This window comes from Aquarana catesbeiana, linkage group LG02 (assembly GCF_042186555.1).
Source record: "Aquarana catesbeiana isolate 2022-GZ linkage group LG02, ASM4218655v1, whole genome shotgun sequence".
NCBI classification, from domain to species: Eukaryota; Metazoa; Chordata; class Amphibia; order Anura; family Ranidae; genus Aquarana; species Aquarana catesbeiana.
In genome coordinates, this window is record NC_133325.1 from 269411387 (window position 1) to 269435543 (window position 24157).

General features: G+C 42.5%; 1 protein-coding gene across 1 annotated transcript in view; it reads right to left on the bottom strand.

Moving 5' to 3' along the window:
* Positions 1 to 12737: 12737 nt before the first annotated feature.
* STK24 (serine/threonine kinase 24) overlaps positions 12738 to 24157 on the bottom strand; it is a 96366-nt gene continuing 84946 nt past the window's right edge. Inside the window, 1 exon segment of the mRNA XM_073614409.1 lies at positions 12738 to 17944. Coding sequence (XP_073470510.1) covers positions 17908 to 17944 — 37 coding nt within the window. The 3' untranslated portion in view covers positions 12738 to 17907.

The following is a 24157-nucleotide window of genomic DNA, read 5'->3' on the forward strand; positions in this document are numbered from 1 at the left end:
TTGGGAGGATGCAAGTGATCAGCACAGGGCTAATCGGTACTGTCCAGACAGTGTCAGGGGTCCTGCAGCCTCATAGGACAGTCAGAGGAGAATGAAAACAACTCCTGCAAGCTTTAACCAGACACTGATAGAAGTCATAAGACTGCTGAATACTACTGATGAGAACAAGTATTTAGCAGTATATATTTACCCAAATAATTGCATTTCCATGTTCTGTGTACTGTAGGAGACCAGATATAGTGAATGCAGGGTCCTGGGTTTAGTAACAGGAAATTGAGTTGAAGTAGCAGGTGCTGGCAATGCATATAGCAATAAGGGTGAGAGAAGATTCTGGACAGCCGCATTAAAATTAGCCTTTATTCGTAAACATTGATGATATCAAAAATACATGCCACAGCAGAACACAGGACAGAAGAGCTGACGCGTTTCACACTATAAAACAGTGCTTAATCATAGCACCATAGCTCAGAGCACCTACTTAAAGTGTTTAGTAACACTTTAAGTAGGTTGTACGTGCGAGGTAACACCACATGAATGGGCAGGACCCAAGGTTTCCCAGCAGAACATTGCCCAAAGAATCACATTGCCTCCGCTGGCTTGCCTTCTTCTCATACTGCATCCTGGTGCCATCTCTTTCCAAGGTAAGTGACACGCACACCCAGCCATCCATACAGGGGTGGCCTGTCCATTAGGGTTTGTGTCACACCCATGTGAAATTTTGGTCATTCAGGTCAATGGGGCCGCACCACAATCATAAACCAAACATTTAGCTTGTGGTTGCAGCTCCATAATAAACTGCCTGCAAAAAAAAAAAACAGGATTCAGGATTATTATCAATAATTTTGCCCTTTTTAATAAGTAATTGTAATGCCAGCTATATTGCTGACCTTTTAACATGGTAACAGTAAGCTGACACTAATGCTGCAAAGGTTTCAGGTTACTGTCACCCTGTTAAAAGGGCAGGAATATGGCTGGCATTACAATTACTTATTAAAAGGGGCAAACTTCTTTTTAAGGAGCATAGGCTGCATGGGAACAGACACTTCTATCGGCTCCCCAGTTTTCCTTTATTACTTCTTGGGCAATAGGCAAAACCCTCTCACCTCATTTCAGGCTGCCCAGGAACTCTGTTCAGAGCTGCTCTATCCTGCATCTACACCAAGACAGGAAGACGCGGGATGAAGTTTTAAGGCATGTGATGGACAGCGTTCCCTGTGCAGCTTGTAAGCCTGAGTCCCGGCCTGCTAGTTCACTATGTCGATGGGCCGGGAGAACACATAGTAGGATACAGGACAGTGGCAGCCTGTCCATTAGCCGCGCAGGGGCGTGCTGGACCCATGGATTCCAATGGGGGGAGTGTTTGTTTTCTTTAAACACATGATTAGAGCCAGAGGCTCTAATAGACTGCGCTCCAAGCCCACCCAGTCGTGTTACAATAGCGAATGAATATTCTAACACTGATTCTCCTCCTGACCAAACAGGAAGCCGGTCATGAGACCCTTCACCCGATTATTGTGGATGTATATATAAAGCGACAAATGATGGCGCCAAAGGTTATTTGTGAGTAGTAATGTGTAAAGCTTCCCCTTTTAAAGTGGAAGAGACCACTCTGAATAAGTGAAAAAGATATACAGGAAAAAGTGTGGTGCTAACTCGTGATAATTAGAATCAATACAAGCGATTGGAACCAAGAAACCAGATGTCAGTAAAGGGTGGATACGCAGCCTCTGTGCATTTCATGTTCAATACGTCATCAGGAAGCTTTCTGATGACAGGTTGAACATGAAATGCATAGAGGCTGCACGTCCGCCCTTTGCTGACATCACATGCGGTTTCTTGGTTCCCATTTCTTGTGCTTTGGAATGCACGCCGCGTCTTGGTGAGACGGCAAGCATATTATCCTAAAGCTGTACGTGTTGGTGCTGACTTACAACACTCCTAAATGTAAGTGCGCATTGTTTTACCTACCTGTTTTTACATACCTGTAATAATTATATTGCGCTATGATTCTCAATACATTTCTCCCGAGCCTTAATGTTTGACCATTGCCAAGGAGACGCTTTGTGGTTTAGAGTCATCGCTTCCATATATGTTGCTGGTTGAAAGAGTTCAATATTCCTACAAGGCGTATTTATTAAAAAGTTCTGGTGAGTTTGTATTTTTCACGCACAATCTGTGCTGGAGCACTATTTAAAGGATACATTTTGTTCCTGCACTTTTCTGTGGATCACGGTGAATGGACTGTTCTGTGAAGATTTACTGAGAGATTTTGTGGAGTATTGCATTTTTTTGATTATTGCTTTTTTATATGAACTTTATTATCATGAATTTTTTCATATTAATTTTATCACTTATATTAAATGATTAAAGCGTTTGTTAACCCCCCCCCCCCCCCCCCCCCCAAAAAAAACAAGATCCTGTTCCCTTAGAGCAGGCGTGTCCAAAGTCTGGCCCGGGGGCCAATCGCGGCCCACGGTCCGGTTTTGAATGGCCCGCCTGGTTATCTAAACCAGCCTTTCTCAGCCAGTGTGCCGCGGGATCAGGGCTGTCAGATGAGCCCAATCCCCTGCCGAACTGTACATTGGCACTGTGAGAAGCTCCGTCAGCATCAAAAGTAAAAGTAAAGTGCAGGGGAGTGTGCTGTGCTCTCTGCTTCCCCCTACAGTGCAGTACCCGGCTGAATGAGGAAGCTGGAAAGGTACAGTATTGTGCTAGAAGCTAGATTCGTTTTAAACGGGCTTTATTCATGTGTCTGTGCATGTGTGTGTGTCTGTATCTATGCCTGTATGCATGTGTCTGTATATGTGCGTGCGTGCGTGTGCATGTGTCTGTATGTGTGTGTATGTATATGCATGTGTCTGTATGTGTGTGTATGTATATGCATGGGTCTGTATGTGTGTGCGCATGTGTGTATGTGTGTGCATGTGTCTGTGTGTATGTTACTTTTAATCCAGACCCCCCCCATTTCTGTACCATCAGAACTGCTTTGGTAGGGCTTGTTTGTGATAGCAGCCAGGACTGCTGCTCCTCTGAAAAGCAATCCATGCACAGATCGCTTTTCATAGGCATTTGACAGGTGGTAAAGAGGCATTATGTTGCCTCCTCACCACCTGTTTTAAGCCCGTAAATGCAGCATCACTATACCGCAACCATGCAATGCATTTGCGGGGTGGTTGCAGTGCAGCCCCATTCAGCCTGGGTATACCTCCAGCTGCAGCCACAGCGTGTGTACACCCCCAGCTGCTCCCTCTGCAGCTAAAGGGGGAGAAGTTGGGGGTGGTAAAAACAGCTTAACCATGTGGTTTTACTGCCCCTCCAACCTGACATGTGAACCAAAGGCTTGTTCATATCTGTGTGGCTGCGTGTAGGGCAGCCCATTCATTTCAATGGGCTTCCCTACCCACAAAAATGCAGGAAAAGAAGTTCCCGACCTTCTTTTTTTTTTTTCTTTTAAATTGCACTGCACCAAAAGCACCCCACGTTTTCCAATGTGTGGGGTACCATTAAGAATTAACGGTACCCCTAAAGAGCAGAGTATTCGTCTGTGTGTCGGGAACGACAAAGGCTAGAGAATTCTTGTTGGGCAGTGTATTATTGCTCGGACGAACACACTTAGATCGAATTTTAATGGTTCAAAGAATATCAGGCAAAATGGTCGGCCCTCACGCATGTTCACTTCATCAAATCTGGCCCTCTTTGAAAAAAGTTTGGACACCCCTGCCTTAAAAAGAGCGCTATACAAGTCATTCATTCATTGCTTCATTCATAAAGCATGTTATATAGCACAGTGCTTGTGCTGTGTCATTTGGACCCGTTTCTCCTAAAAAAAAAAAAAAAAACCTGGCTGATCCTGCCTGGCTATACCCTCCCCTCTGCAAACAAAGACAGAAGAGAGAGGCGCCTCTAAGTGCAGAATTAGTAGCTGTTTATTTCCCCAAACAAGATTAAAAATACTTACAAAATCTGGCGAATTAAAAGCGTGTAGTCATTGATAATGCAAATTGTCCTGCAGGCGGATGGGTTCCCGGTGTCTTGCCGATAAAAGTTCCCTCGGCGGATAAGGACCCCCCCCTGTACTGCGCAGGCGCAGCGCCTGTGCAGTACGAACTACTATGAGCCGCCGGAGATAGCCGAAGCTCAAAATCTTCGATCAGCTGTACGCGGCGCCTGCGCCCTGGGTCCAGGTTCCTTCCCCACCATCCAAGTGGACCTAGAGGGGGAATCAAAAAGAGCCGCCGTGCCCAAAGCGTGGCGAGCGAAGCAAGGCTGTGCCCAAAGCGTGGCGAGCAAAGCGAGCCCACGAGGGGCCCTCTTGATTTTCACCTTCGGCTATTTACGCCGGCGCAGCGCCTATGCAGTAGAAGGGGGGTCCTTATCCGCCGAGCGGAACTTTCTCGGCAGAACACCGGCATGTAAAGGCTCTTAAAGCACTTTAAGTTTTTTATATTGATTCTACTTATCGCCACACTTTTTCTTTTGCCGACTCTATGAGACCGGGTCCGGTACAACAGGTACCCCCTTACCCCTGCTGAGAGTACCGATACTCACGAAAATGTCTAGTATCGGCACTAATACCGATACCAGTATTGGTGCAAGCCTAATGAGCACCCTGACCGGTCTGTGGCTACACAGCCACATACACAACACTGCAATGCCCATTTTTTTATGCTTTCAACACCAACTTCAGGGACAACATGTTTACTTGCTGCCTAACAAGATACTCAATGTTATTCAATTAACCTGTCAGTAGTCATAAAGTTATTGCTGATTGCCCTAGAATCTTTCCAGAATGGGAAACACATTATAGCAGCTGCATTTTAAGTTAGAAACCTTCTATCCCTCTGACTGCATCCAATTTGCATAACGTAAAGGTGCCCGGCTTTCAAAGGAGCTGGTTCACATATGTGCTGGGCGACCACAGTGCAGTTTTAAAAAGGGTCCTGTGCGTTTTTGGGTCCGGTTCAGGTGCAATTTCAGGTAAACATTTGCACCTAAACCCGTGAACAGAACCGCACTTAAAACCGCGGTCGCATATGTGTGAACCCAGCCTTACTGCTCTAAAGAATGTTTCCAGTTCTAGAAACGAGGGTCTTTACCCACAGGTGAAAAGTTATCACACTAAAGTGAAATGGAGACCAGTATTTCACCTGCTGGCTGTATAGAACATTACTAGAACTTCAGGTGGTACTAAACCCTTTACAGCTGAAGGTGGCACCATCTTGGCCTATATTTAGGTCTGTATTTACCATGATGTTATATGTGTAAAAATGTATGACATTCAGCTATTTAAGGGGCTTGGAAGATGGGTTCAGAGCTATCATAAACACGCTGGCAACTGTGTCAGATATCACCAGAGGCATGTGTTGATTATAACAGAGAAACCGTTAAAGCAGTGTTAAACCCAAAAATAGATTGCAGCTTACCATTCATTCTTTTTTAGGCTTATTTTCCTCTGGTGATCTGGCCTGTAACACACCTCCTGCATTAGAGTACCCCCACTCTGGAGGAAAGAGCACAGGGGGCACCTCTGGACAGCAGCGTTGTCATTTATTAATATATTAAATTTAAAATCATTGTTTTATATTAATCTTTTTACTTGTAAGCAGTTAGGTGACCTGGATGATTTGAAAACGCTGCAACACAATATTCAAACCACTAGAATTGGGGGTTTTCTAAAAGAAACTGAGCTACAAAGTTTTTATAAAAATGAATCTGTCATCTTGCTGTGGCATTCTTGACAATTTAGAGTTGATTTACTAAAACTGGAGAGTGCGAAATCTTGTGCAGCTGTGCACAGAAACCAATCAACTTCCAGGTTTTTTTTTTTCTGTCAAAGCTTAAAGGGCAAGTTCACCTTTACAGAAAGTCTGTAAGGTGAACTTACACTGGGCCCCCCATCCCCTTATAGAGAAGTCCCACGATCACCCGCTAGGACACATTCGGTTGCCGCTTCACCGGTCCGGGATTTGAAATCCCTGTGGCTTATACGTAAAGGTACGTATAAGAGGCATTCTAATTGGTTGACGCCGACCAATCAGAACCCGCCTAGCCCGTCCTGTCAGCACTGGAGAAAAGGCGAGAAAGCAGCGGGGATTTCAAATCCCCAGATCGGTAAAGGGGGGGCCCGATGTCTCACAGCGGGAATGGGGAAGGGGTTCAATGTAAGTTCACATTAAAGATTTTCTGTGAAGGTGAACTTACACTTTAAATCCGAAGCAGATTGATTTCTGTGCAGACCAGATTTTGCACTCCCCGGTTTTAGTAAATCAACCCTATTCTGTCATCATTACTCTGCATTTTACAGTAGTTATTTTTCAACAGCCCCACTTGCATTTATTATAATTGTGTGCGTATGTTAAATGTTTCTGTTGTAAGACTTTACAAAGATTAGATACCACGCGTAGCCCTTTCCATACAAAGCTTTTGATCTGTTTGGTAGTAATTGCTGTTAAAGGGGGACCCTAAAATAGTTGTAAGACTATTTTCATCTCATTATCAAAAGTATCTTTCCAAAATGATTAGCTGATACCCATTAATACTTAGCATATTTCATGCTAAAATTACAGCTTTGTGATTTAGTGTGGTGAGCTGGGAAATTCCAGACAATTCTAATAAATTCTATGTATGCCCGATTTTATAGAGCTCTTCACATTTTGTTATTGGGGGGGGGGGTCTGTGCTTCTTTACCTTTTTTCTCTCTGATGCATCTCCGGTCAGTTGTTTTTTTCACTTCCATGTTAGTTTAGATTTGATTGGTAGCTTTAAGAAACATTTAATTGTGTTGCTTTTTATGCAGCAGGTTACTAAGAGTAAGTGGTGTTGTTGCAGTGGACGTGTTTGGAAGCTCCTATCTTGCTTTATAAAACAGATACATAAAATGAGTTTCCTGATCACTGACAAAAAGGGAGTGTGTGCAGACGGAGACATGGCAGCTATACCTGCATGAATATATTTCAAAGTTTCGTTTTCAGGTTACATTCACATCCAAGCGTCAAGTTTTCAAGCGTTTTTTGGAGAATTGCACACTTTTGCAGCTTTTGTCAGGCATTTTTCAACTACAAGGTGTGGAGAGCTGCTGTTTGAGCAGAAAATGTGCAACAAAACACTTGAAAAAAAGCTCATATAACACTTTATAGGCGTTTTCATTGAAGTCTGTGGGAACAAAAATGCTTAATTCTGCATGAAAAGTAGCTCATGTACTTTTTTGAGTGACAGGCATTTTGCTACAAGCAGCAGGACTCTCAGATAGGAACAAGAGCTATTGAAAACAATAAGTTTTTGCTTGTTGAGCGTTTTTACAAAATGCTCAAGTGTGAATGGGGCCTCAGTGTTGATTGGAATTTTCCATTAACACACATATCTGCACCTTAGAGGAAGTAAATTTCCCTTGATTGTATGTTTAAAAAAAAAAATGTGTTGCGCTAGATAAGTTGGTCCCTATGTCTTCAGTATGGCACCAGTGTGATGCCTTCACAGCAATCTTATATGTGCAAACGTTGGCTCATGTGCCTCATCTGCTCTAACCAAGGTCACTCCTCAGTGTTGGGTAGATGAGGGGGATCATCCAGCTATCATGTGGAGAGGTAGTCCTCTTGCTTCTGACCATAGTGCTCAGTGGAATATGTCAGCAAAAAGATAAGACGCCAAATAGTGTAAAATCCTTTAATGTTGGGCTTTATGGCAAGTAATGCAAATGACATGCCATTACATCTAAAACAAATATATCTTCCTCAGCATAAACGATCGTTAGCTCAAACCAAGAAACCATAACAGGAAATGATGATTGTTTGTACCTATAGGTAGAACTGCACAATTCTGGCTAAAATGAGAATCACGATTTTTTTGCTTAGACGATGGATCACGATTCCCGTGGCGTAACATCATCTTTCACATTAAAACAAAAAAATTGGGCTAACTTTGCTGTTTCTTTTTTTTTTTTTAATTAATTAATTGAAGTGTATTTTTTCCCAAAAAATTGTGTTTGAAAGACCGCTGGGCAAATACAGTGTGACATAAAATATTGCAGCAATTGACATTTTATTCTCTAGGGTCTCTGCTAAAATATATATAATGTTTGGGGGTTCCAAGTAATTTTCCATCAAAAAAATATTGATTTTAACTTAAGAAACAAGTATCAGAAAAAGATTTAGACTTTAAGTGGTTAAACTTCCTGCATTTACACATTGTTTGAAAACTTGGCAGACTGCTTGGATTTTTTTTTTCCACACAGAAGTGTATACCTTTGACCTAAGAAGGGTTAGTTACAATGTTTCAAGTTAAAAACTTGGCAGACTGCCTAGCTGTTTTCTTTTGACAGCTGACTCAGCAGATGTCTCCTCAGCAAACTCTGCAATAGAGCTTGTCAGGGGGGTTGAATCGAGATCACAATTTTTTAACGATTAATTGTAAATATCTCCTAAGCATGCACCGTTTAGGAGATATTTTAGATTAGACGCCATCGGCACATGCGCTCTGAAGGAACAGCCGCCCGTGCCATTTTTCAGAGCCCTGTGCTGAGACTTGCGGTGTGTGGGAGTGACGTCACACGGCTCCAGCCGGTCACACAGCCGAAGTCCACAGCACCGGAAGGAAGACGGGCGAAGATGGATGTGGCCTCCAGCAGGGGGCAAGGAGGGCTTTGTTTGCAGGTAAGTTTCACATAAATCTGCTAGTATGCGATGCATTACTAGCACATTATGCCTTTTCTTTGCAGATCACCAATAAAAAAAAAAAAAAAAAAAGCAGTGTAACAGTGTTTACATCCTATTTAATAGAGATAATTCTGGGAAGGTAATAATTAGAAGTTGCCTGACTGTTTGTGATTTAAAGTATAGCTAAAGGCTAAACTTTTTTTTATAGTTTTGGATAGAGTGGAGAGGGATTACAAAATTCACTCTATTTGTCATTATCAGTGAACATAGAAGAAAGTCCCAAGTTTTGGGTTGTCCCCAGAACAATAATAGAGGGAAATCTTCCAATGGAGACACAGTTCTGGTGATGGGGGGAGGGGGTCAAGGGATTCCCTTCATTTGCAGGAATTTCCTCTCACTTCCTGTTTTGGCTATGGAACAGGAAGTGAAGGTTAATCTCCCCAATGAGACACAAATGGCAAAAAAAAAAAAAGACAGGGGTTATAACCCTCCCTTACTCTATCCAAAATGAAAAATTTGCCTGTAGTTCCACTTTATATACTCTAATAGGGCGTACACACGGTCGGACTTTGTTCGGACATTCCGACAACAAAATCCTAGGATTTTTTCCGACGGATGTTGGCTCAAACTTGTTTTGTCTACACACGGTCGCACAAAGTTGTCGGAAAATCCGATCGTTCTAAACGCGGTGACGTAAAACACGTATGTCGGGACTATAAACGGGGCAGTGGCCAATAGCTTTCATCTCTTTATTTATTCTGAGCATGCGTGGCACTTTGTCCGTCGGATTTGTGTGCACACGATCGGAATTTCCGACAACAGGTTTTGTTGTCGGAAAATTTTATCTCCTGCTCTCCAACTTTGTGTGTCGGAAAATCCGATGGAAAATGTCCGATGGAGCCCACACACGGTCGGAATTTCCGACAACACGCTCCGATCGGACATTGTCCATCGGAAAATCCGACCTTGTGTACGGGGCATTAGGGTCCATTCACACCAGGTGCAGTGGGACTGAATTGGGCGACTATCCCTGCGCAGTCCCACCACAAGGCAAAATGTCTTGTCTCCGTTTTGGCCACCTCGCAGTGGTGTACTTTTTTTTTTTTTTTTTTCCTAGTACAGCGCAGTTCACAGCATGGTGGCCAATAAAACGTAACTGAGTGATATATAAAGTGTGTTAAAGAAAATAAAAAAAAAATAAAAGTGAACACTGCGCAGGCCTGGCCATACCACACTGCAGCGGCTGGTAAAAAAAAAAAAAAAAAAAAAAAAAAAAAAGGACCCTAAGGCCTGGTTGACACCTATGCATTTTTTTTTAGTGCATTTTCAGTTTTGCAGAAACACACTACAGTCCATTTAACATAGTTTCCTATGGATATCTGTGCATTTTATGGAAAGGATAAGGAATTTTTTTTTTCTGGTTCCACAAACCTCAATGGATCAAAAATGTGTATTGAAAAATAAATGCAAAATGTACCCTGAATATGAAAACTGAAAACTGCAACCTGCATAGGTGTGAATCAGGCCTTAGGGTTTGTTCAGACGATGTGGTAGTGGCCTGCATTCCACAGTGGACAAATGCTAGTCACAGCTAGGGCACATAGAAAACAATTGTTTTTAATGTTTCTGTTCACAACACTTGTGTGTTGTGTGGTGAGCTGCAGTAAAATGCATTGCTTCTGCATTTTTCCACAAAGCACTGGATGACACCATGCTGCTGCCATGCGTGAAGTGTCACTTCAAATAAAGTTGAAAAAAAAAAAAAAAAAAAGCCTCGAAATGTCTGTTTCTGAAGAGACTTTAGTTGGTGATGACAATAGTATTGGCAATGCAGTTAGTGGGAAATCTGAAATTTTTCTTCAGGTATCGTGTATTTATATTTAACCACTTGCCGCCCGCCATATAGCAGAATGACGGCGGCAAAGTGGTTTCAATATCCTGACCGGACGTCATATGACGTGATCAGGATATTAAGCCGCTGCGCATCAATCGTTGTTGCGGTTTATGTCAGTCTGACACACTGAAACTCCGATCTATGTAAAGAGTCTCCAGAGACTCTATCACGTGATCAACCGTGTCCAATCACGGCTGATCACGATGTAAATAGGAAGAGCCAGTGATCGGCTTTTCCTTACTCGTGTCTGACAGACGTGAGTAGAGGAGAGCCAATCAGCTGCTTTCCTGACAGGGGGGGGTCTGTGCTGATTGTTTATCAGCACAGCCCCCCCTCGGATCCCGCCCAGGACCACCATCATGCCGCCCTGGACCACCAGGATGGCCATCCACACTGGACCACCAGGTATGCCCCCCCCCAGACCCCCAGGGAAATAATAATTTGTGCCCAGGCCGCTGCCAATCAGTGCCCACTCACAATGCCTACCACTGCCACCAGGGATGCCTATCAGTGCCACCCATAAGAACCCATCTTTGCAGCCTTTCAGTGCCCATCATCAGTGCCTGCTCATTGGTGCCGCCTTATCAGTGCCCATCAGTGAAAGAGAAAACCTACTTATTTACAAAATTTTATAACAGAAACAAAAACAAAACTTATTTTTTTCAAAAATTTCTGTCTTTTTTTTATTTGTTCAGCAAAAAATAAAAACCGCAGAGATGATTAAATACCGCCAAAAGAAAGCTCTATTTGTGGGAACAAAATGATAAAAATGTAGTTTGGGTACAGTGTAGCATGACCGCGCAATTGTCATTCAAACTGCGACAGCACTGAAAGCTGAAAATTGGTCTGGGCAGGAAGGTGTATAAATGCCCAGTATTGAAGTGGTTAAACTTTTAGTGACAGGGTTGCTTTAAAAGACACAATAGATAAATGCTCAGGACCTGGTAAGAGAAGTTCTCTACTTCTAAAGAAAAAGTCAAGATTGGCATATTACATCTACTTTGTTTTACATCTGATTTTTGCTCAAGGTAAACTCCACTTCTGATTTTTTTAATTATATGGTTAATATAAATTGACTGAGTTTGTAAAATGTGTACTAAACCATAAACCTTTTTCATAATGGGCGAGTCCATCCTGGGCTAGTATGTCAATCTTTTGTAGAGTCAACCACTACTAGTTTATTACTTTTTTGGGAAACGGTGTCCTTCTATTGCAAGGACAATGCCCCATACACACGGTCGGGCTTTGTTCGGACATTCTGACAACAAAATCCTAGGATTTTTTCCGACGGATGTTGGCTCAAACTTGTCTTGCATACACACGGTCGCACAAAGTTGTCGGAAAATCCGATCGTTTTAAATGCGGTGACGTAAAACAAGTACGTCGGGACTATAAATGGGGCAGTGGCCAATAGCTTTCATCTCTTTATTTATTCTGAGCATGCGTGGCACTTTGTCCATCGGATTTGTGTACACACGATCGGAATTTCTGACAACGGATTTTGTTGTCGGAAAATTTTATCTCCTGCTCTCCAACTTTGTGTGTCGGAAAATCCGACGGAAAATGTCCGATGGAGCCTACACACGGTCGGAATTTCCGACAACACGCTCCGATCGGACATTTTCCATCTGAAAATCCGACCGTGTGTATGGGGCATAAGTCTCTTGTCCACTTTTCCCTGTCAGAGTTACTTAGAAACATATTCCACAGTGTCATTCGTTTTGACTACAGTGCATTGTGTAACAAATTTTTTGACAAATCTGATTTTCAAGATATTTTTATGCACTGGCAGTCTAATATTTTCAATGGGATGTTAATGCAGTGCACATTAAAAAGCCACATAACACGTGTTGTTGCACTGCAAAAAAAAAAAAAAAAAAAAAAAAATGGAAAAATGGGCCCTCAATGGAAGGAGAATGCAGCAGGAAGAACTTGAATAGCCAAGGTTGGTGGGAAGTTAGGATCAACAGAAGGTAGCTCTGACTGCTCCAGTCACTAAGAGATATAAAGACCCATCCCTTAACACACCACCTTTAATTAAATAAAACATTTTGGACCTCTGGCCGTTTAATGCAGCTGCATTTTAATCTTCTATTATGCCAACGATGGAGATCTTGAGCAATATCTTCTTTTGGCAACTGTAAAAGGCAGCTTTGCCAGTAACTAAATGCATGCAAGAAATGACAAACCAGTTTTAAAATGAAGAATAATATTTAATTGCCAATATCTTCCAAGTCCAACTTCAGTGCTTAAAATACATTTGTACTGTATCTGCTGCTATGTTGGCTATCCAAGTAACTTCATACCCAGATAAGATCAGTCAGAGAACACAATAGATTAAGTGATATGCATTGGATCTTTGCCCATGAGGACCAAACACAAATAATACAAATGGAGAAAAAAAAAAAACCAGCAGCTTTCAATGGATATACTGAAGAACAAAAAAAAAAAAAAAAATGGTTGTAGCTCGGACAGTGGTTTCCAAACCTGTCCAACATCAGCAGCAGTGCATTATGCCCTGTACTTTGAGGAAAGAACACAGAGGGGCATCCAGATAATGCATGCTTGGCCTTGGCACTGCGGGCTTTATGTCCTTTTTAACACCTTAGAGACTAGCCAATTTATAGCTATGCACCCATTTTCTGTGTATTTCAGCACAAAGATGTTGGAGCGATGCAGCCTCTTTGTAAGTATTACCCCCCGTTTAAAATGCACATGTGCCCCCTGAGTGTTCATTCACACCAGATGCAGTTCCGTGGGCTTTTTATTTCTAGCAAGAGCACCTGTGAGAAAGGGTACTTAAGTGTAATACATGGCCACAATACAGCTAGGGTGCCATAGGCCAATAATTTGTGCTCCTGTGAGATTTAACCACTAGTACATAAGGTACTTTGATGCACACTAAGATGTTGGTATTAGGATAAATGTTAATAGATGACTAAATGTCCCAGTAGCATGATATTAGGCTGAATTCCAGGCACAAATAAATGTATCTTTCAATGCAGTTCTTAACTCACCTTGCTACAATAATTGAAGCTTTCCTCTGCTGCTTGCCCCAGTTTTTAGCAATCCCAAGTGGAAAGTGGCATCTTCAGCCTTTCAGAGAGATGGCATCTTTTATATGCTCCCCACAGCTCATCATCCCAGCTGTTAGTTGATTGAGAGTTGAGGACACTGAGAATGGAGAGACCATAGTAATGCCTGGTACACACAGGGAGGTTTTCTTTTTGTTCAACCCGGCAGGCTAAATGGAAAAAAAAAAAAAAAAAACCCTGGAGGTCTGTGTACTAACTAAGCAATATTCGTACAGCGATCTCTCCCCCGCTGAGCTTTTCTGTTCTGATAGGGGAACTGCCCTGCCAGCCAGCCAGAACACACTGATCAGCACTCACAGCTACTGGCTGCAACTGCTGATCAGATGTGGATTTTCCAGCATGCTCGTTCATAAAAAGCCGGTTGTTAGACCAGCTTCTGATGAATAGGCTGCTCTACACATGGGCCAAATGTCGGTCGGTTTCTGTTGAACTGCCCAATATTTTGGCCTGTGTGTACCAGCATTTAGCCTGCTCATCCCTAGTAGTGGTGGAATACGTGGATATCTCTCCTCCTTTTAGTCTAGTTCCTCTCTGTTCTACAGCTCAGCATCCTGCAGCTCTCCATTGCTTAAGCATTAAGAATGAAGATAACACAGTAGGCAGGGCACGGAGTCCAAAAAGGTAAGCAAACACAAAAGTAGCAAGGTGAGCACAGCAATTCCTATGCAATCTGATTGCCCACTGTATTACATCTACCCTCTGCTCTGAGACGACTAAAACTGGCCATAGACTGATTGAAATCTGGCTGATTCAGGAGGGACCAGCCGAATCTATGTGTGGCTGCTCCCATGGTACAGAAGTTGATATACTGATCGATTTCTGTCAAAAAGACTTGCTGGAAAATTTTTCTAAAACAGTGGCTGCAGCCGCCGATCAGTGTATTCTGACACCAGAGAGTCCCCAATGTCAGAATACCACATTTCAAGGGGGGATTCTTCTATCCACCTTGCTTCTGGGCTGAACCCCAAAAAAAGGGCTAAGAAGAGGGAGTGCACAGCACAGGGACAAAGTAATGGAAAAAAAAAACAAAAAAAGGGACACAACATGGGGGAGAGGGAGGTTTGACAGTACTTTTATATGCTGACTGTAATTCAGCTTTAATCACCTGTGTAACTTTAGACTAAAGGCTCTGGGAGCTGAGCACATTAACTCTCAGCTGGTAGTTTTGCTACAGTGAGTGCCTGACAGTGCCCTGTTGTAAAAATTCCAGTGGTCACTGCTCCTTAAACTATCTACAGACATTTAATGGTGGCTAGCTGTGCATGTACAACCAGCATGCAAGTTTGTATCTGATGAACTTGCATAGTTATTGTACTGGGATGTGAGCTCTGATGGTGCTAGCTGTCTCTAATGTAAATCCATCCTAGCCAATTGAATGAACAAGGTCATGAAGAGGTCTATAATCATGAATATTCTCCTATCAGACAATAAAGAGCTAGCGCCAGAGAACATTCTCTAATGTCCGTAGGGCACCTTTATTGGTGAAAAGACACAAACTTCTACACTCTCTCGTAGAATGTTGCAGCTGTCTGGGAGAAATTGAAAATTCTGCCCCAGACTGACTCTGGTCACTAAAGCAATAAATTATGCTTCCATGCAGAAATATATAAGAGACCATGCATTTTGCAGTTTGTGTTATTGGGGTTAACAACTGCAGTATAGTACATGGAAGCTGGTAGCATTGCCCCCAGCTGTTGATAGAAAGGACCCGACTGACAAAGCAGTGTTTAAACTAACATACCCCTGGTTACAAAGGGCCTCGTTAGATTATTTGTACAAGAAACTCACTGTACCTATAAAAAACTGAGAACAGGCTTAGGAAATACTGAATAAGGAGTATGACAAATGGACTTTTCATATAAGGCAGTGCAAAGAGTGCTGATTTAAAAAGTACAGAAACCCATCACAACCATATTTTACCTCTTAGTTTGGACTATAGTGGGGTACTGTACTTTTGGTTAGATATATTTACCAAAGAATACATACGGTAAAAGAATTGACTATAGGCATATACCTACGAAACAAATTAATCACTTATATTCAAACACAGACAAGAATAGTTAACATTTAACCTTGTACAACTTAACAGTCTTCATTGTCTGCACATTTACAGTTAAATATGTAGAGCCTGTGACATGATCCTTTCTGAACAGGACTCTGCTCACAAAGCACTTCCAGGCCAATGATAGCTCATCACTTGCTAATAAGTAATAACTTACATGACGTACCCTTGTCTGTCTCAGCACAATTAAAATAGATAGAGCTTCATAAACATGTTAAGCATACTCCCAACACATTCATAATAATGGTTTTCAGGTGTGATTACAATCAAGGCTGAACTGATCATTTTACTTCATTTGTGCAGTAAGATGTTTTCATGTTACCCACTGGAGACATGAAGTGCCCGAGATGTTACTTAAGTATCCATATAAATTATGCAGCTAGGTGATACATGGTTTAGGATAGGTGTAATCAATGTCCTATATGGCTTCATAAGTGACTTTATGCTTCAGTAATAGGCAGCGTATTGCATCCACTGGTTAGAGGCAATAGGTAGATTCCAACTTTAGATCACTTATTCTGCGCAGTTGTATAATTCCAAAAGAATGTAACATCAAATGTCCTAAAAACTGATCTTAAATGAAATTCTTAGGTTTTTATTACAGACTAAGACAGCTGGGATAAGATTAGTCTTCACTATGTTTCATATATTCTCATAGAACACATTAGTGCACTCATCAGAACACTCTTTGAACTGGTATAAAATGGTTGCCTAACCTTAGTTACCACTACCGAGCACATACTTCTGATCAGTGGCGGCCGCTCCATACGGGGCACAGCCCCCCTAATCCATGCGCCCAATTTTTTTTTTTTTATAGCACGTGATTAGAGCCTGAGGCTTTAATTGGCTTCAAAAAAGGGGTGGACCGGGGCACAGAGCACTGTACCCTGAGACCACCCAGTTGTGTGACAATAGCGAATATGTGCAATTGTCTTCCTGATTCTCCTCCCAGCCAATCAGGAAGTGAGTCCCGAGACACGATTGGCCAGGGAGTCTTAGGATACTCGGCCAATCAGGTCTCAGGACCCATTTCCTATTCAGCTGGGAGGAGAAGCAACGACCGGTGTCACAGCAAGCTGCAGCAGGTAGAGGAGCCCTACCCTAGATCCAGCACCATCTCCTAAAGTAAGGACATGGATGACATCCAACCCGTCCATGGGTGGGGGTCTGCACCCCCCCCCCCCCCCCCCCAAAAAAAAAAAAAAAGAAATCTTGAGCACCAGCCACCACTGCTTCTGATATCTGAGTAGAAACATACCTGTGATTGCATGATGTGAGCTGGAAAACATGTCCTTGTTGTAAATCTTTAGAAAGATTAAGAACCAACAACATTTTTCCAGTAAGATTTCTAATTTACTAATCTGTACTACAAAAAAAAAAAAAAAACTGATGCAACCTAACTTTTTTTTTTTTAAACACCGCTTACATGAACCCCTACAACTAAGTCTGCTATTCCAAACTCAGTGAGGTCATCAGTTTGTTTGTGATGCATTCTCATTAACAAAGGTTGCAAATACAAACTATGTGTCAGCCCCACGTTGCAGTCTTTGATGGAATTGCAAATTTTCTGGCAATCCAGCTTAACAGTACCCAGCTTCACATTTTAATAATATAGATACAGAGTTAAAGAAAACTATTCTAAATACCAATAATCAATTTTACATTGTAAAATATGTCAATTTAGCTGCATGTATTATTTCTCTCTGAAAGTAAAAGATCGGATGTAGAAAATAAATTCACCCTCCAAGCAATTTAAAATTTACAAAAATAAAGGGTAAAGTTTCAGTCTGGCCTTTCAAATACTTCATCCAATAACATTATGTACAGATGCATTCTCCTGCTTGCACACAGGGGATGCCTTGGGCTGAATTCAGTAAAAATGGTTCTATATACAATTCTGTACACAATATCCAGTGCAGCTTTTGTATTCCCTCCCAGAGGAGCTGACTGCTTAGAGCAAGATACCTGAGGATTCACAATATCTTCTACCTTATCACAGTACTGTTTGTATACCTGTGTTTGTGTCTGCATTCGATTACAAAATAGTAAAATCATAAAACTATAACTTTTCGTTAGAGGTGTTCAGCCAAACTCAACAGTAACCAGATATAATTAAAGCTATGTCCTCAGTCTGTAACTTCCCATGAGGAGCGAGAAGCTTGACGCAAAGAAAGAAGGTAAGGTCCAGCTGGAGAAAATAAATCTTCAATGTGGTGAGGAGTCTGCTCCATGAATGGAGTATCTGGAATTATAAACAGAAAGTTACTATACCTCCCATTGTAAAACCTGGGTTCCTAAATAAACTATACAAACAAAAAACTATTACCTAGTTCTAGACTCAGATACACATTACCACCAAGCCATAAACTATATGAGAATTGTGAGATAAAATAAAACATATTAAAAGAAGAATCTCTGAAAGAAAAGGGATTTTAACTTGCCTGTAAATTCTGTCTCTTGGAGAACAGTACAGGACATAGGCTGAATATGCATAGACCCTGGGTTATAGGGCTGTACCTTCAGGTGACTGGGCATTGGAAAAGCTTTCCCGGACACTCCCCCTGAGCACCTTGCCTATACCTCTACTCCACTCCGTGAGTCCTCAACTTTGTAGAAAGCAATGCAGAGTAACCAAGGAAAGGAAGGGAGGATGGCCTGTAGTGTACTCCAAGTTATGGAATTTACAGGCAATCATGCAGTACAGGGCACAGGGGAAGTATTCATAGACCCTGGAGCATCACCAAGCAATGAATGAAAAAGGTGGGCAACAACTAAGCAAACCACTATGCCAATAGGCCAACAAAAGCAAAAAGACCCAACTTCAAAGTACCACTTCAAGAATTTTGCAGCTGAAAGCTGCATCTGCATTAGATTGAATGTCCACCTGGTAGACCACACCATTAAGCAATTGTGGATTTGGAAACAGGGTGTCCTGAGGACTGGGCAAATAGGAAATCTATCTTCCTGATCAATGCTGTTGTTTCGAGGTAGATTCTAATTGCTCAATGTCCAGGTAATGAATAGAGATCTCCTTTTGATGCTTTGAAGCAGAGCATAAGGATTAAATGGAGAATATATTCTCCTGCGCAAGTGCGGAGGGCCTTAGTACAAATGGTAGTATTTCCTGATAGTGTACCCCGCTGCCTAGGCCGACTAGGGGAAGTCTGAAATGCTATGTAGAAAAGGGAAAGGAAGGCACATGGCCTGATGCATGAATCATAATTAAAAGTTTATTATAAACAAATGGGTTTATACAGAGGTAGATACTACATATTCAAAATTAAAATAATGATAACTAACAACAATGTTGTCACTAGATGGCATGATATAAAATGATACCCATACGAGGGATAAAATGAAATTAATACTTGGCTAACGTGTTTCAAGGGTTTTCCTCTTTATCAGAGCCTTGAAGAACAAATTCTGGTCTGGGTGTTATAATTGAGAGACAACTAGATGGGTGGTATAACTTAAGTTGAGTGGTGTAACCATATGGTGGAATATCCTTCACTGTAGGGATTTATCCTTCCACATCGCAGTGTTCTCAGCACCGTGGGGGGATATAAACAAATGCAATTGTCTGTAGTTTGTTATTATTGGTCATGAAGACTTAGTGGTTAGTTCAGGTGTCTCAGCCTGAGATCCGTGCCTGGAAGTCCAAGTCTTAGGTGAACTGGCACAATAGCCCAGCAAAGACTTGGACTTCCAGGCACAGATCTCAGGCTGAGACACCTGAACTAACCACTAGGTCTTCATGACCAATAATAACAAACTACAGACAACTGCATTTGTGCATTTCCCCCACGGTGCTGAGAACACTGCCATGTGGAAGGAGAAATCCCTACGGTGAAGGATATTCCACCCATATAGCTACACCACTCAACTAGAGTTATACCACCCAAGGATGTTAGGACTATGCGATCAGGTGGAAGACTGATGCCACCTTAGGAAGAAAGGGTGGTCATGGGCATAAGACTACCTTGTCATTGTGAAGGATGAGGAACAGCTCCTTACAAGAGAGACACCAGCTCAGAGACACGTCTGGTAGATGTGACAGCAACCAAAAAAGCCACTTTGTAAGGAAGGTCATCTAAGGGAATATCCCTGAAGGGTCCAAAAGGATGGTTTCTGCAGGGCAGAACAATGTTCAATGTTAAAATCCCAAGGAAACACAAGGTGCAGCAAGGGAGGCTTAACGTGAGATACACATTGAATAAAAGGTTTTTAACAAGGGACAGCCAGAGGTATTTGAATAAGAATGGGCAAGGTCAAAACCTGATCCTTCAGAGTGCCTAAGGCCAAATTCCCTTGATGGTTGATGTATGCCACTGCTGTGGCATTTTTTAGCCGATTAAGTGTCCTCGCAGAAGGGGGGCCCAATGTTGTAGAGCCACGCATATAGCTCTGAGCTCCAGGAGGTTGATTGGAAGCCTGGCTTTCATGGGTGACCATGAGGGACTGGAGCACTACTCCCTAGCATGAAAGACTGGCATCACTAAGGAAGGAAAGATTTCCCTATTGCGAAGGTTGGGCTTGAGATCCACCAAATTAGAGAATTCCTTCCTCGGTTGGACAGCAGCATGCTTGTTCCTGGGTCAATAACATGTTGTGTTGGAGAGGCCGCAAATTAAAATTTGAGAATTTCATTGTGGGATGTCTTTTTGATTTGAAATAGTGACCGTAGACCCAACTGATGGCCTGGAACATCTGAACTGTCCTGTGGATGTTTGCAAACAGCTGTAAGGGAAATTAATCCTTCCTTCAGGAGGAGGTCATCTAGACCAGTGTTTCTTAACTCCAGTCCTCAAGGCACCCCAACAGGTCAGGTTTTCAGGCCTTGTATTATTTTGCACAGGTGATTTGATCAGCTTCACTGCCTTAGTAATTACCACAGCCGTTTCATCTGAGGGAAATCCTGAAAACATGACCTGTTGGGGCGCAATGAGGACTGGAGTTGAGAAACACTGATCTGGACAACATTGACCTAGATACCATGAGTTCCTAGAAGGGCAAGAAGAGGTGCTAGGACCTTTGTGAATAATCTGTGAGCAGAGGCTAGGACAAAGAGCAGTGCAACAAACTAGAAGTTGCTGTTTGCCACTGCAAACCCCAAAAGCCCTGAGGAGGTAGATAAATGGAAATATGTCTACAGGTGCCAGGTTTTCACCCTGTCTCAGCGAGACAATTACCGACCCTGTGGATTCAAACACAATTTTGTAATTTGAAGACATCTGTTGAGCAATTTTAAGTCCAGTTGGGCTTTGGTACCATGAACAGGTTTGAATAGAATCATTTAAACCTGTCTTGTGGGGGTACTGACACAACTACTCCCTCAAAAAAGAAATGTGCCAAGGCACTCTAACTGTTCTTGGGCAGTTTTTGGTTGATTTTGAAAGAAAGCAGTAAGGGGGTAGCATTTTGAACTCTCTTGTACCCCTTTGACACCATTGATTGAATCCACAGGTCGGGGACGTATTTGACCCAGAGAGGAAAACTTTAGCAGATATCCCCCTCCCACTCTTGGGCATGAGGGTGCTCTTTAACTGGATAGAAGGCTTTTGGGAAAACTTGTGCGCTTTATGGCCAAGTCTTGTACCAAAAGGAAGGGCTGAACTGCTTTGGATGCGGTTGAGGGTCCTGGGGAGAGGGGTTCCAGAATCTTCCACTGTGGAAATAAAACCTTCTCTCCTGTGGCATCTTTGATAAAGTGCCTCCCCAAAAAGATGTCTGCCTTGAAAAGGCAGACATTCAGGCAGCTTTGGCTAGCCAGGCTTTTAGCCACAAGATTATGCACACGTAAATGGAGACAAGGCCCATTCTCAAAATTTGTGTCACTGCATGTTCTAGGGCATCCACACAAAAACAAAGCAGAGCAGAAGGTAATTGCTCTGTTAAAGCACAATCCTGGAACACAGGATCCTGTTGGTTGTTCAGTGCCTTAGTCCAGTTTGCTGTAGTTTGACATACTGAAAGTGCAGCAAGAGCTGGTTGCAGGGCTGGTTGCAGGGCTGGGCCTGCAAGTGTAAAGAGAGAATTTAGGAGCATCTCAAACTTTCTATCTGCAGAATCTTTGAATAAAGGAACAGCTTCAGTTGGTACAGTGAGATGTCTGTTTAAGACTGAAAGAAAGGATCGACTACAGGAACAGACCACTTTTTTAGTGAACTCCTATGCCAAAGGATAGATTTAGCAACATAGACTGCACATTCTGTTTCTTTATGAACAGGAAATTTCTTAACAGGTTTTGCAGGTCTCTTTGTGCCCAAAGAAAAGAACTACAATGCTGAGGCAATGAGCTTATCCACATTAGCAAGCATAATGCATGAAGCTCCTGCTTCAGGTGAAAAACAGTGTGGAAGAAAAAAATTACATATTGTAGCACTGGACAAAGATCGCTGTTGTAAGGCAGTTCATTGAGAAATTGTGATAGATACAGAAGATTCTGCTTTTGTCAGATACACCTTTCCTTGCGTGCGTGACATAGAGCCAGAAATCAGATGCAGAGACCGGTGTTAAAGTGGTTGTTAACCCACTTTGACTACTTCATATAATCCTCTCTGTGTCCTAATGACAGGTGCTCCTGTCTCTGTGTTTTATAAACAAAATGCCTTCTTTACTGTAATTTACAGCATCTTCCGGCGATCACGTGACCGGCCGGCTCTCTCCTCTCCCCGTGTGACAGCAGCAGCGGGTGGGGCTAAGATTCCCCCGCTGACGTCAGTCGAGAGGTGGAAAAAAAGAAAGAGCCGTCCGGAGATTGCTGGGAGATGCTGTGAAATACGGTAAAGAAGGCATTTTTTTTAACACAGAGACAGAAGCACCTGTCATTAGGACACAGAGGACTATATGAAACAATAAGGCTGAATTCACACATGTGCGGTGCAAATTCCAGCTCCGCTTTCTCTGCAAAGAGAAAAAGAAGCTGTTCAGCGATTCCTCTCCGTTGTAGCTGCGGATCAGCTGATCAGGGAGAGAGGGGAGGTGTAGTGAGGAGGGGGGCGGGCAATGACACAGGAGCGACAAGCAGGGAGGGAGGTGGGGAGAGGAAGGAGGAGAGGCCAGAGAAGGACAGAGCAGAGCTGCAGATGACAGAGGCACGTAAACTGACCACGATGTCAGGACTCAGCGGCCATGATAAACCATGGTCAACTTACAGGGGGGAGGGCATAGCCAGGCAGGATCAGCCAGGTTTTTTAGACGATATGGGGGGGGGGGGGCAAATTACACAGCCCAAGCATTGTGCTGCATAATATGCTTTAAAGGAACAGGATCTTTTTTTCTTTTTTTTTTTTTTTTTTAAATTGGGTTAACAAATGCTTTAAAATGCTTTAGAGTATTGTGTGGAGCACAGTGAATGTCTGCCTGGGGTTTTTCCGTGGCTTCCTTTCACCTGGTTTCTATCATAGCTATAGGTGAAAGGTATTCCCCTATCACAGGCACTCACAGGGTAAGGTGTGGAGTACAGGCATGTCTTGAAATGGTATGCAGCAACCCAGGTATCGCCAATCCTGTGGCGAAAGAATGGGAGGAAGTGCCTATGTAACTTATAAGGACTACAAGTAATTTCTAAGTGGTTAAATGTTAGTGCCAAGTTTCAAGAGTTTACACTGCAAAGTAAATACCAAACATAATCCCAGATTTTACAGTAATGGTCAGAGATACATGATGACCCTCTCTTACCTATCCATAACGCTGAACTGTATATGAAGTCTAGGATTCGTCTGTCACAATGAGCATACCCCCCCAAAGGGGTCTTCTGGGTTTGAGTTCCATAGCAATGGACCATGGCCTAGTACCTTGTATAACATCTTGCAGCTGGCTACTATGTGTTGCACAAAATGCCAAGGTGAGCACCCATGCAGTTTCAAGTGCCCAAAGCAACATTACAGGCCGTCTGGATGTACTGCTTCTATCTGTGGTATTAGAAAGCAGTAAAGGAGGTGATATTAAAGATATTAGATGATATTATGGTTGAAGAATACAGAAGTAAAACAATTAAAAAAAGTAGTCAAACTAAGAGTGATTTCTAAGGGAGGGAAATCCATTACCTTAGGACACTAGAAAAAAAGAGCTCACAGTGGGGTATGATTATAGGGAAAGCACCCAGGGGTGTGCTTTCAAAAAACATTTCCAGTGTCCAATCACCTGAAGGTATGAGCCTAAAACCCAGTATATATGAATACTTTGCTTACAGTATGCCCTGTATTGCACAATTAAGATTCTTTGATATATCAGTGCCATATAGATTGCTAAAACAGCACATTATCAATATCCAGATAAATACGTTGTCTGTTCCTGCCCTTGTTTAGGCTCTTGGGAGTTAGGGAGAGGCATGCTAGGTCTGTTCCCAGCTTCTACATGTATGTTTTTTTCAGGCTAGCAAGTGAGTCTTCATTAAAGCGTTTGTAAAGGTGTTTTTTTTTTTTTTTTAAAATAACAAACATGTTATACTTAC